Source organism: Thamnophis elegans, chromosome 8 (assembly GCF_009769535.1).
Source record: "Thamnophis elegans isolate rThaEle1 chromosome 8, rThaEle1.pri, whole genome shotgun sequence".
Classification (NCBI taxonomy): Eukaryota; Metazoa; Chordata; class Lepidosauria; order Squamata; family Colubridae; genus Thamnophis; species Thamnophis elegans.
The window spans coordinates 30038520-30054155 of NC_045548.1; the positions used below are offsets into that span (position 1 = coordinate 30038520).

Sequence of the window (15636 nt, forward strand, 5' to 3'; positions counted from 1 at the left end):
CCTCGGTGCAGGCCGGCGCTCGAGCCGCGGATCGGCGGCTGGAAAAGGAGGCGCGAGCATCGTGCAGAGCAGACCAGGCGGCAGAGAGCGAGGAGGGAGTGAGCAACAAAACTGTGAGTGTTATGGCGGAGGCGGCGAAGAGCGGGGGTGCGGGCCTGAGATCAGGGGACTCAGATCCAGGCGTGGGGCCTTCCAGGGGAGCTTCCCAGGGCCCCAGAGGGAGATCTCCCGGCAAAAGAGGCACCTCCAGGGCACCCAGAAAGGAGCCCCATACCCAGGGAGGCCAGGTTACCAGGGCCTCCTCAAGAAGGTTCAGGGCCACTATTAGCCCATCGCCTTCCAGATCATGTTCCCCCTGCAGGCTGCCCACATTGGTAGAGACCCAGGCGACCTCCCCTGGCTCCCCCAGGAGCTCAGGCAGAAGGCACAGCTCCATTTCGCCCCCTCTTTTACCTGCCCACTCATCTGAGACGAGGGGGGATCCCTTTGGTCTCAGGGCCCCCAGCCCAGCAAGGCACAGGCTGGCACCAGAATCGCCAGATGCAAGGGACCACTTGCAACCCCCAGAGCTCCGCCCTGCCCTTCCAGAGCTACCTGAGAGCTTTTAGGAGGTTTTAGCCAGGGCCTTAGCTCAAGTGATGGCTTCTGGTATGCAGCATCAGCCCCAGGGGCCCCAGCATAGATCTTCTCGGGACCAGCCCAGGGACCATCAGACCCATGCCAAAGCCCCTGTTGCCAGAGAGCCCAGGTCCCCTTCCTCTTCCACTGTCAGCGAAGCCTCAGATTTAGAGGAAGGGGAGCTGAAGGAGGTAGGGTTTTCTGAGGATGAGGATGCTCAGTCTACAGATGCCCCCAACATCACTGGCCTTCCCCCCCCCCTTACTTAGTTCCCTACTCCATAAGGCCAGGACTACAGCAGACCTGGATCCCGCCCCCAGACCCGAGGCCGGCTACTGCCATACCTAGCACCAGCAAGATTAGCAGGAAGGGTCCCTTCCACAGACCCCCGGTAGAGAAGGAGGAGATTCCAACCCCAGAGATGTTCCTGGAGGTTCTAAAATCTCAGTGGGTTAAACCAGGATCATTTCCCAATCCAGGGGGCAACGAGCGGAGGTTTTATAGCCTCAATCCTACCTTTGCCCAAGCACTCCAGCTCCCGGAGGTGGACAACCCGATCACCACCCTAGCCTCAGCCTCAACCGTGGTGACGGGAGACATTGCCAATTGCCTTAAAGCAGAGGATAAAAAGGCGGAAACTATCTTGCGTAAAACATTCCATGCCATAACCTGGGCCATTAGGGCGGCCGCTTCTGCTTCTTTTTTCAACAGATCCATTGTGCTGTGGCTGGAACAGCTGAGAGACAGGACCCCGGCCACGGAGGTACGACTGCTGCAGGACATCTCGAAGGTGCTGGCAGCCGCGCAATTCTCAGCTGACGCCACCCTGGATGCAGTTAAGTATGCATCCCGAGCTTTATCTTCCTCGGTAGCGTCCAGGCGCCTGCTGTGGCTGTGCCATTGGCAAGCTGAGTCCTGAGCCAAATGGCACCTAGCAGGAGCAGACTACGCCGGGGACAAGCTCTTCGGTGCCTCGCTGGATCCTCTTCTGGTGGAGGACAAAAACAAGAAGAAAGTTCTCCCAACCATGACCAAACGGTCGGATCACCGCCACGCTCCTTACCCCAGGAGAACATTCTATCATCAACCTGAATTGGACGTCCAGAGTCACAGGTACCAGACCCCCAGGTTCCACAGACAAGGGGATAGACAGTTCCCTAGGGACAGATTCAGGGGCCAACAGCAGAGCAAGCGGCTCTTTCGAGGAGGGGGCGGTCACCCATTCCGCAGGTTCAAGTGACCCGCCTCTCCCTTTTCGCGGATGCTTGGGAGCGCGTTACCTCAGATGAGTGGGTCCTCCAGACTGTTAAGCTCGGGTTACAGCTGGAGTTCAGCTCGCAACCCTCTGACAGGTTCCGCACCTTCGCCTCCTCTGCTGATCTGGCCAAACGGGCCCTTAAGGCTAAGGCCATCAAACACTTACTAGACATCAGGGCCATAGAGAAGGTCCCAGAGGGGGAGAGAGGTTCCGGATTCTATTCGAACCTGTTTCTGGTTCCCAAGAGTTCAGGGGGGTGGAGAGCCATCCTGGATCTTAAACTACTCAATTCCAGGGTGGTCTACCGTAGGTTCCAGATGGCTTCTCTGAAATCCATCTTAGAGGGCATCCGACAGGGCAACTTCCTGGTCTCCATCGATCTCACGGAGGCCTACCTTCACATCAGAATCACCCCGGAACATCGCAGGTTCCTTAGGTTCTCCCATGAGGGCAATCACTTCCAATGTAGAGCCCTACCCTTCGGGCTGGCCTCAGTCCCCAGGACCTTTACCAAGGTGCTGGCTGCAGCCGCAGGTCACCTGCGCTCCTTCCCAGTCCGACTGTTTTGTTACCTAGATGACATCCTCGTCCTAGCCAGGTCCCCAGACACTGCCAGATAGGACCTGGGGATCATCATCGACACTCTCAGGTCCCTGGGGTTCTCTATCAACCTAGAGAAGAGCCAGCTGATTCCATCTATCAGGCTCCAGCACCTCGGATCTATTATAGATTCGGTGTCGGGGGAGGTTTTCCTTCCCCAGGAGCGAAAGGACAGCATTGTGCAGCTGATCCATGAGGTTCGCAAATTACGCTCTGTCCCTGTAGTTCTTCTTTCCAGGCTCCTTGGGAAATTCATCTTGTGTATAGGGATCGTGCCTTGGGCTCGCCTACACGCCAGGGAGCTTCAGTGGTTCCTGCTTCCATACCAGAAGGCAGGGACGAGCGACGTCAAGTTCAAGGTTCAAGTGTCGCCACAGGTGTTGCTCTCGCTCCGTTGGTGGCTGACCCCAGCACTAGACAGAGAATCCCTCTTCAAGGAACCAGCAAGGAAGGTACTCATGACGGACGCGAGCCTGTTTGGCTGGGGAGCACACCTGGAGACCCAGATAGCCCAGGGCCACTGGACTCCAACAGATCTACGCAACAACATAAACTGGTTGGAGCTCAGGGCCATCCACCTGGCCCTATGACACTTCAAGACGATGGTGACCGGCCATCACGTCCTGGTCCTGACGGACAACGTGGCAGCCAAGGCCCACGTGAACAGGCAAGGGGGCACCCACTCCAAGGCCCTTCGCGACGAGGCCCTTCAGTTAGGAAACTGGGCAGAGTGGCATCTCCAGTCCATCAGAGTGGAACACATCTCCGGGACGGAGAACCAGCAAGCAGATTGGCTCAGCAGGGAGACGGTCGACAACGGAGAATGGCAACTCCATCCCAGCATCTTCCGGCAGATTTGCGAGAGGTTTGGGCACCCGGTAGTGGATCTCTTCGTGACCCCAGCGAATGCCCAGCTGCTGAACTTCGTATCGAGGTTACCGTCCAGAGGAGCCATGGACACGGACGCCCTGCACTGCAGATCGCCACCAGTTCTACTCTACGCCTTCCCCCCTCTTTCCCTCATCCCCGGGGTTCTGAGGAGGCTGGTATCAGAGGGAGCAGAGATGATACTAGTGGCTCCCTTCTGGCCACGCCGCCCCTGGCTAGCAGACTTGGTGGAGCTGTCCTTAGTTCCCCACTGGAGGATCCCCCTGGGGGAGGTGTCCCTACACCAGGGGTCACTGGAGCACCCGGATCCGGAGTGGCTCCATCTGACCATCTGGCGATTGAGCGGGAACAGCTGAGAGGGGCCAATTTCTTTTCAAAGGTCATTAGGACCGTTGAGGCGTCCAGGAGGCAGTCCACCACCCGCATCTAAAACGCCTCCTGGGTGGCCTTTGCTGATTGGTGTAAGGCAAAGAACATCGTTCCTGCCTCGGCCTCGGTACCCCAGTTTCTGGACTTCCTACAGGAAGGCCTGGAGAAAGGTTTGGCCCCCAGCACCCTTAGAAGACAGGTCTCCGCTCTCTCCACGGTCCTGGGGGTGGGGGTGGATGCTCCTCCTTTGTCCCAACATCCGGTCCTAAAGTGCTTCCTCAAGGGAGCGGCGAATCTGAAACCCCCAGTGGTCCATCGATTCCCCACCTGGGACCTACCCACGGTCCTCCAGGCATTGACGGAGGCACCATTCGAATGCTTGAGGGAAGTTTCCCTACAATTCCTGACCCTTAAAAGTTGTCTTCCTGGTTGCCATCACCTCGGCCAGGAGAGTATCTGAGATCAACGCCCTCTCCAGTAGAGCGGACCTCTGCACCTTCCTAGAGAACCGGGTCATCCTCAGATTGGACCCCGCATTCATGCCCAAGGTCAATTCCCCCTTCCACAGGGCTCTAGAGATAGTTCTGCCGGGCTTCTGTCCGCAGCCCTCCAGGGATAGGGAAAGGTCTTGGCACAGGTTGGACATCAGAAGAGCCTTACGCATCTACCTGAAGCGCACGGCACCCTTTAGGCGTTCAGAAGCCCTCTTCATGTCATATCAACCGTCCACCAGAGGCGCTAAGGTTTTCCCGGCCACCATTAGCAGGTGGATCAGGGCGGCCATTTCACAGGCCTACAAGTCACGGGGAATTCAGGTCCCAGAGGGATCACAGCGCACTCCACCAGAAGAGCGGCCACCTCAGCAGCCTGGGCCACCCAGGCCCCCATAGAGGAGATCTGCCGGGCCGCTGCCTAGTTGTCTCCTTCACCATTCATTAGGCATTACTGCCTAGATGCTTACGCCTCCGCAGAGGCGGCCTTTGGTAGGAGGGTTCTGCAGGGAGTCTTAGATTCTCGAGGGGCTCAGGCCCATTGATCCCTCCCTAGGACATCTAGCTTTGGTATGTCCCATGTGTTACTCCTCCCACGCCTCACTCTGGAAACTGGCAGTTGGTCTTACCTGAACTGCATGTTTCAGAAAAAGTGTGGAAAGGAGTCACTTCCCCCCCTTGTTTAGGGCGCCCCGCGCCAGGGGCCTGAGTTAGCTCAGTGGTCAGTCAGCGCCAAATAAGAAGGACATGTACTTGCGTTGTTCTTTGTTCCTTCCTTCCAGGTGCTCTGATACGACCATCGGTTAATCTGGGAGAGCAGAGGAGGATCGGAGGTGTGGCCTCAAAAGATTATCTCAGACTCCAGGGCAAAGGGCTGGGTTAATACCCATGTGTTACTACTCCCACATCTTCTCTGAAACATGCAGTTCAGATAAGACCAACTGCCATTTTAACTATTTTACATAAAAGCCCACTGAATTAAATGAACCGACTGAACAACATTGGGTGCTTAGCAGCAAAATGCTACTTGCAAAGTTTATTAATTTAATCTCTGGTACACTGCAAAGCTCTTACAATGAAAATCTGACATTTGGATGGCTATTTTTTATTTGCGATGATCAAGGCCTTGATCTCTCACAGATTCTGCAGAATGTATGCCCTTGACTTCTACTTCATGAGCTACTATTAAATAGCAGCGAGGCAGTCCTTGGAACCAGTTCTTCCACATACATTGTTAAGAAAATATATATAATAGTATGCCACTTTGTTTCTGATTTAGCTTTCACTAAATTGAATGTTCTTATTGTTCATTGTATAGTTAGCCAGATGTTCTGACTGATTTGACATTTTTGTCCCCCTATCAAGTCCTTCCCACGGACCTGGATTAGGCAGATGTGGATATTCAGTGGTCTTAAACGTATTGTTGCAGGATGTAAACTGTTCCAAGCAGAACTGCCTTTTGCAATTGACTGATGGTGATTTTGTTGATGCTGATAGTTCACGTTATATAAATATTGATATTATTAAATGTTAAATCATCAAAAGTTATGTAAAATTTATTTTATAGTTAGGCTTTTGAAGAAACTTTTTAAAAATATAAACATTAAAAGAAGTGAAAAATGTCTAAGATTAAAAGCTACTGTAGTTTCACAAGGAGCATTCATCTGGAACACATGTGGGAGATCTCCTATCCTCTTCTCACCCTTTGTCACAGTTATTGTCTTTAGTTTGCCATACTTCCCCCAGAAGGAACTACCACTTCCCATAATCTGGAGGAAAAAATGCATATACATACATACACGCACACGTGCGTGCGCACACACACACACACAAACACATATCTTCTTTTGCATTTTTTTGCATTTGTTGTAAGTCTCAGTTCCTTCTGAGTGTTAACCTTTCTGATTTCATCCTTACAGATTTGAACCTTTTCCTGATATTCTTTTTTTTAATATGCCCTTCTTATTTATTTTAAATGTGTACATTTTGTTTATTGGTTCAACACAAAGCTCTTTAAACAGCCATGCCAATCACATCAGCATTCTCTTATTTTTCTTTCTGTTTGGTATTGTTTGTACTGGGTCTTAATTATTTCATTATTCAGAATTTCATACTAGGCTAAAATTTTGCAATTGATCTGTATGTCCATATAGGTGTAGTCATTTATGTATAATGCAACCCCCTTCACTTTTATTGAATATGAACAAATTATTTCCTTTAAGTGCTATATTCCAATATTTGAATTGAGTTATATCGATCAGGTATCAGCAGTGCTAATAATATATTGCCTTGTCCTCAGTCCTAGGTCTTAAAATACTCCATTTCTGAGCATTAGTGTACTAATCTGAGTCCTTCAGTACTACTGTTCTTGCATCTTCTGATGTATTCTTGAGTACTGCTTTCTTCTTTGTTATAAATTTTATTGCTTTGAGTATGGTTTCTCCTCCTTTCCCATGTTTAGTTTAAAGCCAGCCTGAACTGAAATACATTCTTCCCAATCTTTATGAGATCCAGCCCATCTTTTGGTATACCAGTACTTGAACCAATGGTTCTCCTCCAGAATCCTCTATTTCTTCCTTGGGACATGACCTTCACTTAGAACCATGGTTGAAAATAAAATTTGTCTTTCAAATGCTGTGGTTTTCATTCCTAGTTCTTCCTAGTTCTTCTATTTCTTTCCAGACTCATTCTGGCAGTATTATTCCAATACAAAACAGAAGAAGAAGATAGTAGTCAGGTTGGGGTATTCAGTCCACTCACTCTTGTTGCATCCCATATTTCTGCATGTGGAAGACAACATACTTCTCTTGATACCATGTCTGCTCTGCAGACCTGTTCTTCTCAGCAGTGAGTCACCATCACCAGCACAGTTGTCTTTGGGGACAACTCTTGAATTCTTCTCTGAAGAAGCCAGTTTCTCTTCTCTCTAAACTTGAAAAACATTTTCAGAATGTTTCAGAACACACTGGGGGAGGACCTGAAATTGATTGTGCAACTCTGGCAACAAGACACTGGTTAGGTTCAAGTGCAAGTCATCATAATTGTTTTTCGTTTCAAGAAAAATAGTTTTTAAGCAAGACACAAGATGTTTTAAGCATTTTGGAATAGTTGCAAAATCAAAATAAAATGTTTTGTATCCAGAACAGGCTTGTGTGATGTGTAAAACACTTCCAAAATGGTTGAAATAGCCCATTTGACACTCAAAATAACATCTTCATGCTTAAAATTGGACAGTTGGGGAGGATTCATGATTGAAATGAAAATGAACATTGTGTAAATTCTGAACAAAGATATATATTTAATATGTATTAATTGTATTTTTCTTTCCTTTCAATAGAAACCATAGTCCTTTAATGAGTTTTGGAGCCAGCTTTGTTAGCTTTTTGGTAAGTAAATCCAAATACATATGTTGTTACTGCATAGCATTCCTTTGTTGTAGCACTGATTTTGAAAATGTATTATTAATTTTGAAATTGTGGATTTCATAAAAAATTGTTTGGAGACACTGATACACATCTCCCCACCCAAGAACCAAAGGCTGTATCACTGAAATAGAATAAAATAATAAGTGTAAGATTTTTTGCATGGTTCATTAGGCATTTCATGTACTTTTTGGGGAAATTGTCACATATGAACAACCAGGCGTACAGGTGCAGAGTTCAAGCTAGCTACTTTATTACGTTCTGCCTACTATTTAGGAATCTCTCAAGTCTGGCAGCTTACTCTTCGGAATAATAGATAAGCTCCAAGGAACCTAGGAGGGGTCAGTACTAGCCCTTTTGCAGTTGCGCATTGACTCCAGGTTAACTGCACGGTTGATCCCTCCTCTCTGCCAGGCTGAGTGCTTCCCAACAGGAACAGAACTAAAATACTTGTCTTAGTTTTATTACATTCTTAAACATTTTTCAGTCAGAGGGCATATAGATTGCAGAATAAGGGATGGTCCCTTCATGTATGGTACTATTCACTATCAGTGTACATGCACAAAACAAAGCCAGTTCTTTAATCATTGTTGAAGAAGGCATGGAGCCGTGGTGGCATAGTGATTAGAAGGTAGTACTGCAAGCTAATTCTGCTGACTGCCAGGTGTCAGAAGTTTGGCAGTTTGATTTTCACCGGCTCAAGATTGACTCAGTCTTCCTTCCTTCCTTCCTTCCTTCCTTCCTTCCTTCCTTCCTTCCTTCCTTCCGAGGTTGGTAAAATGAGGACCTAGATTGTTTGGGAGCAATATGCTGACACTCTAAACCACTTAGAGAGGGCTGTAAAGCACTGTGAAGCAGTATATAAGTCCGGCAAGTGCTTATTGTGATCTGTTTCATACATAACATTAAACCATATTGACTGAGGTTGTATGTCACCAAAACCTAGCAAAATTATATTATGTGTCAGTATTCCCTTCTACTCTGTCACTCTGGCTGGATTTATACATTGCATAATGCTTAAATGAGGTTTGTGTGGAATTTACCATTCAGTAATTTCTATAATAAGTGTGAGCCGTCTATTATGATGCTGATAAACAAGTATCCTATTTACATGAGCTCATAAGAAAGTTAATGAAAGATTTTAATGTAATATAAAGTAGTTGCTTCACTATGAAAAGAAAGGATGTTGTGATACTTTTAGGGCAAGTATATGAATATTACAGCTCTACTTCCATTCTTTATTGGTATTATGTTAAGAAATCCTGCCAAAAATACAGGAAATATCTTGTTTGATAACCTCTCTCGTAAATAGGTTGGTTGATGCACGAGTGCTTTTATAAATCTGACATTGAAGATGATTTTGTTTGAATATATTCTTGCCTTTTGTAAAGATATTGGAAATATATTTTTCCTCCGTTATTTAAATGGATTGCTTACCTAAGTAGGATTTTTAAGTGAGTATAACAATCCAACATAGCAACATTATATCCTGCAAAGCTTCTTCTGTTCTAAATATAGCTGCAGTAGTTTATGTTCCAGTGTAATTGAGATCATCTATTTTTTTTAAAAGGAAACTGTATTGCCAAAATGGAGATTAAATTAACTTAAGTAAGGCATTTCTACATATCTTTAATTTGGTTGTAAGGCATAGAATTCTTTAAATACATATAGGTTTTGTTTTCCATTAGCAAATGTATACAGATATAATTTGTGACAATAACAATAGCTAGAAGATAATTTATGGGCCATAACATCTTAATTATATTTTAGTTACTATAATACAACAGTGTAAGGCCAGCTCAGTACAAAATCTTATAACAATCTGATAACCTTCTACCAATCTTATCAAGTTGATTTCTAATTATTTCTTAACATTATATTCAGTTTTAATAAAGTTACACCTTTAATATTTGTGGAGTGATCTGACAAATAGATTGACTCTTGGTAATATGTACATTACCAATAATTATTTCTTTAATTACAAGTGTGAAAAGGCAAAAGCTTACATCAAGGCACTGATTTTTAGGGAGTACAGATGCTTTGTTGTAAATTGTAATTCAGAATTGCTTAAATCTAAGATGCTAAATGGAGTTTAAAATAAATTGTGTGTGTTTGTGTATGTATATGTGTGTGTTTGTGTATGTATATGTGTGTGTGTGTGTGTGTATATATATATATATATATATATATATATATATGTTTGTTATATTTATGACAATATAACAATATATTTATGACAATATAATATTTATGACAATATGTGACTTTATATATATATATATATATATATATATATATATATATATATATATATATATATACTGTATATACATATATACACACATACATATACACATACATACATACATACATACATACATGCATACTGTATACGCAGACACATTCAAGGAATCATGATTATGAAGGAGTATTACCTAATATCTTAGCAATTACATTGATTTCTTGTTTAATAGTATACTATTTTTCTTTTACGAAGATTTTATCCTTCTAGCATTGTAGGCAATTTACAGCTGTAAGTATACCCTGGAATTTTTTGATTTTGCAAAAAGATAGTTGTGCTAGTTTTCTTCAGAAAAGTGCCTTGTGAAGCCTTAAAGATTAATTTAAGATTTATTGCTGTATGTGACAATACTCTGTAGTGTAACATATTCATTATATGATAATTTGTTAGTTTTAAAAAGGCCACAAAAATAATTTTCAAATTAAGTTCTCAACTTCCCTGACAGTTGCTTATAAATGAAGGAGTTTGGCAATTTCAAGTTCAGTAGTCTCTTTATTTTTTAACAGAATGCTATGATGACGTTTGAAGAAGAGAAAATGCAGCTGGCATGTGATGATTTAAAAGCTACCGAAAAATTATGTGAGAGTGAAGAAGCAGGAGTCATAGAAACAATAAAAAGTAAAATTAAGAAGAATGTAAGTAAAACATTGCAAATACATAGATGAATGAGTCCTGTGCCAATACGATGCTGTTTTATATTTGCCTGTCCTAGGGACTCCATAGCATATAATATGCAGTAATCTCCTATTCAACAAGATTAGTCATATCACTGTTGGTGATCTGCAGGTAAACAAGTAGTCCCTTTTTCTGTAAAGTTTTATGCAGATTTCTAGTTTTATTTCTTGTTCTTGCCTATCTGCTAAACATTAATTATGTTATTCTTCAATAGCTTAGTAAAACTTCAAAGTTTCCTTCAACAGATTAAAATCCCTCCTAGAATCCAATCTAGCCTTGAAGAAAAACATGTTTTTCATCAAAAAGCTTGCTTAGTTCTTTAATCCAATCACCTTTCTCCTCTGTTTCCACTTTTTAAGTCAGGTGTAAATAGCAGCTGTTCTCCAGTCATCATCTGTCACCAGTTACCATCTAGCCTTCAGAATTCATTTTACTAATGCTTTTACCTAAATAGATGGAAATATTTGCAGCATTATGATTTAGTTGTTTATGTCTTTGCTTGCCTTTGGGGCTTGGTTTGTTTTGCTAACACTTAAAAATAAAAATGAGAGCCACAAATTTACTTTGTGCCTTTAACTAACAATTTAGGTTATTACATAACTACAGTTGGCCTTCACTGAATTTGTTGCCAGCATGTAAATATAATAATATCTACCTTCAATGAAATTGGAAGAATGAATTTTAACTAGTGTTTCTATTAAACTGTCATATTCATGCTACATATCTTTCCTAGTTCAGTGGAGTTAGGTGTAATAAACTTCATAGTCTATAAATAATTTAAGTTTTGGCTTCCTTTGAGAACATACTGCATTATTAATGTTGAGTGCATAGAATCTGAACCCTTTGTTTAGTGTCACTATTCTATACTATAATTTCTAAAGAATTATGTGGGCCTAGTCTTTGTATCTGTTTCCTGATGTATTCTCCATAGGAAACTTGCTGTAAAAGACTAGGGAGAAGAGAGCTCATCTACTGAGGGAACAGTAGACTTTCATGTTAAGCAATGGCATTGTTGAAGGGGGTGGGGGAGAAGGTTGGTGAAAGACAATAACAAAAAAAGTATCTTACAAAGTTCACATAGTCAATATTCTAATTATGACTTTAAATACTTTTGATGTAATTTGGATATATGTTTAAAATTTCTCATAGAATCTGAATATTATACTTATGAAAATATTGTATTATATATTATAGTATGAAAATATAGCATTATATTACAGCCAAGATGAGATTGAGAGATTGAGAGAGATTGAGATGCTTTATTTGTATGCCGCCCTTTTCCCTGGGGGGACTCAGGGCGGCTCACAACTCAAGGGGAGGGAGGACAAACGAGTCACAAACATAAAAACGATACATCATTAAAAACACAACAGTCATACAATTCAAGTGGGGTTGAAATCTTTAGCCCCAGGCCTGTTGGGACAGCCAGGACTTAAGGGCTACGCGGAAGGTCTGGAGGGTGATGAGGGTACGAATCTCCACGGGGAGTTCGTTCCAGAGGGTCGGAGCAGCCACCGAGAAGGCTCTCCTCCGGGTAGTTGCCAGCCGACATTGGTCGGCTGATGGAATTCGGAGGAGGCCTAATCTATGGGATCGTATCGGCCTAGTGGAGGTAATTGGCAGTAGGCGGTCTCTCAAGTACCCAGATCCAATACCATGCAGGGCTTTGTAGGTGACAAGTAACACCTTGAAGCGTACTCGGAGATCAACAGGCAGCCAGTGCAGCTCGCGGAGGATAGGTGTTACATGGGTGAAACGGGGTGCACCCACGATCGCTCGCGTGGCCGCATTCTGGACCAGCTGAAGTCGCTGAATACTCTTCAAGGGCAGCCCCATGTAGAGCACATTGCAGTATTCCAGCCTAGAGGTCACAAGGGCACGAATGACTGTTGTGAGAGCCTCCCGGTTCAGGTAGGGCCGCAACTGGTGTACCAAGCGAACCTGGGCAAATGCCCCCCTGGTCACAGCCGACAAATGGTGTTCAAAAGTCAGCTGTGGGTCCAGGAGGACTCCCAAGTTGCGGACCCTATCTGAGGGGCGTAGTATTTGACCCCCCAGCCTGAGAGATGGAACACTTGACCAATTAGTGGGAGGGAAGCACAGCAGCCACTCGGTTTTATCTGGGTTGAGTACAAGCTTGTTAACCCCCATCCAGTCTCTAACGGCTTCAAGGCCCTGGCTCATCACATCCATCGCTTCATTGAGTTGGCACGGGGCGGACAGATACAACTGTGTGTCGTCCGCGTATTGATGGTATTTTATCCCTTGCCGTCGAATGATCTCGCCCAGCGGTTTCATGTAGATGTTAAAAAGAAGCGGGGACAGGACCGAACCCTGCGGCACCCCATATGTTAGGGGCCTGGGGGTCGATCTCTGCCCTCCGACTAACACCGACTGCGACCTGTCCGAGAGGTAAGAGGAGAACCACCGTAAAACAGTGCCTCCCACCCCCACCTCCCGCAGTTGTCGCAGAAGGATACCATGGTCGATGGTATCGAAAGCTGCAGAGAGGTCAAGGAGTACCAGGATGGAGGCGTGGCCTTCATCCCTGGCTCTCCAGAGATCATCGGTCAATGCGACCAAAGCGGTTTCTGTGCTGTAGCCAGGCCTGAAGCCAGACTGGAATGGATCAAGATAACTGAATAAACTGAATGTTACAGTGGTTTTTAAAATTTCAGTGGTTTTTAAGCACATTTAAAAAAAGTTTAAGAAATACAGGTCTGTTTAATTTATATTTGCATTTGTTTTACTTTGAATAAAATTTATTACAAGGCAATTCACACTGCCTATCTTGACCAAATTTTAAATGATTAATATATGGGAGATGGAAATCTACCATTCTGTAGCACTATGCTTTTCATTGCTGGACAACATGGGAAAAATATAAAGCATTTCTGGTTCAGAGTATCAACTTCCAGAAAAGTTCCAGATCTCTCCCTCTCTCCACTCTCTCTCCCTCTTTCCTCTCTCTCTCTCTCTCCCTCCCTCCCTCTTCCCCTCTCCCTCTCCCTTCCTTTCTCTCTGTCCCCCCTCTATCTCTCTCACACACACACTGTATGACTATAACTGGTGTGACCCACAATGGAACATTCTTATGGTATGTTTTATGCATCTCTAATTAATACGATGGTTCTGTTCTTTATTATTGTCAAATAGGTTGATGGAAGGAAAACTGCCCCATCCATGATGGATCGATTGCAGAGGCAAATCATTGTGGCAGACTGTCAAGTTTATCTTGCTGTGCTCTCTTTTGTAAAACAAGAATTATCAGGTAAGTGGTACATCTATTTTTAAAATAATATTATCTAAAACCAGGATAACTTAAATGGTTGGCTTCATAGCATACAGTAAGAAAACTTTTATATATTATGAATGCCATCAGTTTAAAATCTAACATATATTATAAATATTTCTAATCTAAGTCAACTCAGAGTGTAACAAACTATGCCTTTGCCATAGTTTTTGTAGTTGATGGTAGGTATCAAGTCTTGCTGTGTCTCAAAAAAGAATCAAAGAATCAAAGGGGAAAAAATAATCATTTCCAATTTTTAATTATCATCATGCTTGTTACTTTCTCTCTTTTTTATGAACCTGCTTTCCAGGGGTGGGTTTCAGGCGGTTTGCGGCGGTTCCCGCGAACCGGTTGGTCGGCGAACCCAGAAGTAAGTAACTTCCGGGAACGCCGAAGGGTCCACCTGCCCGCCCGCGTTTCTTATCCGGTTTTGACGAGTTCTGCGCTTTCACGCATGCGCAGGACGCATACAGCGCCTGCGCGATCCTCCAGGAGCAGCTGGAGCATCTCACAGACGCTAGTACGCATGCATGCACTGCGCGCGTGCACGAGGATGCTGCCGGTCCCGTTCCAACCGAAGCGGTTGGAACGGGGCGAGAAACCCACCCCTGCTGCTTTCCTAAATGCTAGCTAGTTTCTAACCTTTGTGTATATCCTCCATACATAAACAAATGTCTAATTTTTATAGTTCTACAAGGAAAACACAGTTTATTTGTATATATTTTCTAGTTTACCTATGTATAATATATAGATTGTTTTTATATAATTTTCTCTGATTTGTGCAGAGTATGAGAATATTTATTAATATTTATTATTTGTTGAGAGATTGTTTGAAATTATGATGGCACTGAACAAAGGGACTTATGATGGGTGCCTGAAGTTATGCTATTGCAGAACCTCCACAGTCATGTCATTGCAGTCTGGGCTCAACCCTTTCACACTTACAAAAGATTACCACTCTGCAGCTGCCACCCCCTCTCTTTCATGATTATGTGTTTGCCATTTGCAATCTTCCCTGCTAGCTTCCTCAGAAAGTCAACAGGGAGGTTGGCAAGGAAGGTCACAAGCCGCTGCCACAGGACTCACTCTGGTTCCTGGGAGCTGAGTGAAAAAGATCAGTTGTGACCCATTTTGGAATGGACCTTTTTCATTCAATCTGTTTTGTGAATCTGAAGGGCTGTCTTCCAGATTGATTTTGCCCTGTGTGGGTGGAGTCTCTCAAAAACGCTGACTGAAAAAGTCCATGATGAAAGCCAAAAGGGATTTTAGCAATAGCAAATAGCACTTAGACTTATATGCCACTTTACAGTGCTTTATAGCCTTCTCTTAAGTGGTTTACAGAGTCAGCATATTGCCCCCAACAATCTGGGTCCTTGTTTTACCAACCTCGGAAGGATGGAAGACTGAGTCAACCTTGAACTGGTCAATATTGAACTGCTGACAATCACCTGAGTTAGCCTGCAATACAGCATTCTAACCATTGCGCCACCATGGCTCTTTTAGCACAGGACACTTGTATCATGGTTCCCTTCTGGACAAGGAGGGAGGGGGAGGATCTTGGGGATTCAAGCTTCTTTTCTCCAGGGCAGTGCAAGTATTCCCTTCTGTGCATGGAGAAGAGCTGCCTGTGCTCTTTCACTCTGTCTACTTAGCGACTGCAACTGGGAAGAGGGATTGCAGTCATTGAGTGAGGCAGTCCCATGGGCACCTCACTTAATGAC

At 44.3% G+C, this 15636-nt stretch overlaps 1 protein-coding gene across 1 annotated transcript in view; it reads left to right on the forward strand.

Moving 5' to 3' along the window:
• TTC39C (tetratricopeptide repeat domain 39C) overlaps positions 1-15636 on the forward strand; it is a 46598-nt gene that overhangs the window by 11492 nt on the left and 19470 nt on the right. Inside the window, exons 2-4 of the mRNA XM_032222752.1 lie at positions 7562-7610; positions 10455-10583; positions 13780-13894. Coding sequence (XP_032078643.1) covers positions 7562-7610; positions 10455-10583; positions 13780-13894 — 293 coding nt within the window. The remainder of the gene's footprint in view (positions 1-7561; positions 7611-10454; positions 10584-13779; positions 13895-15636) is intronic.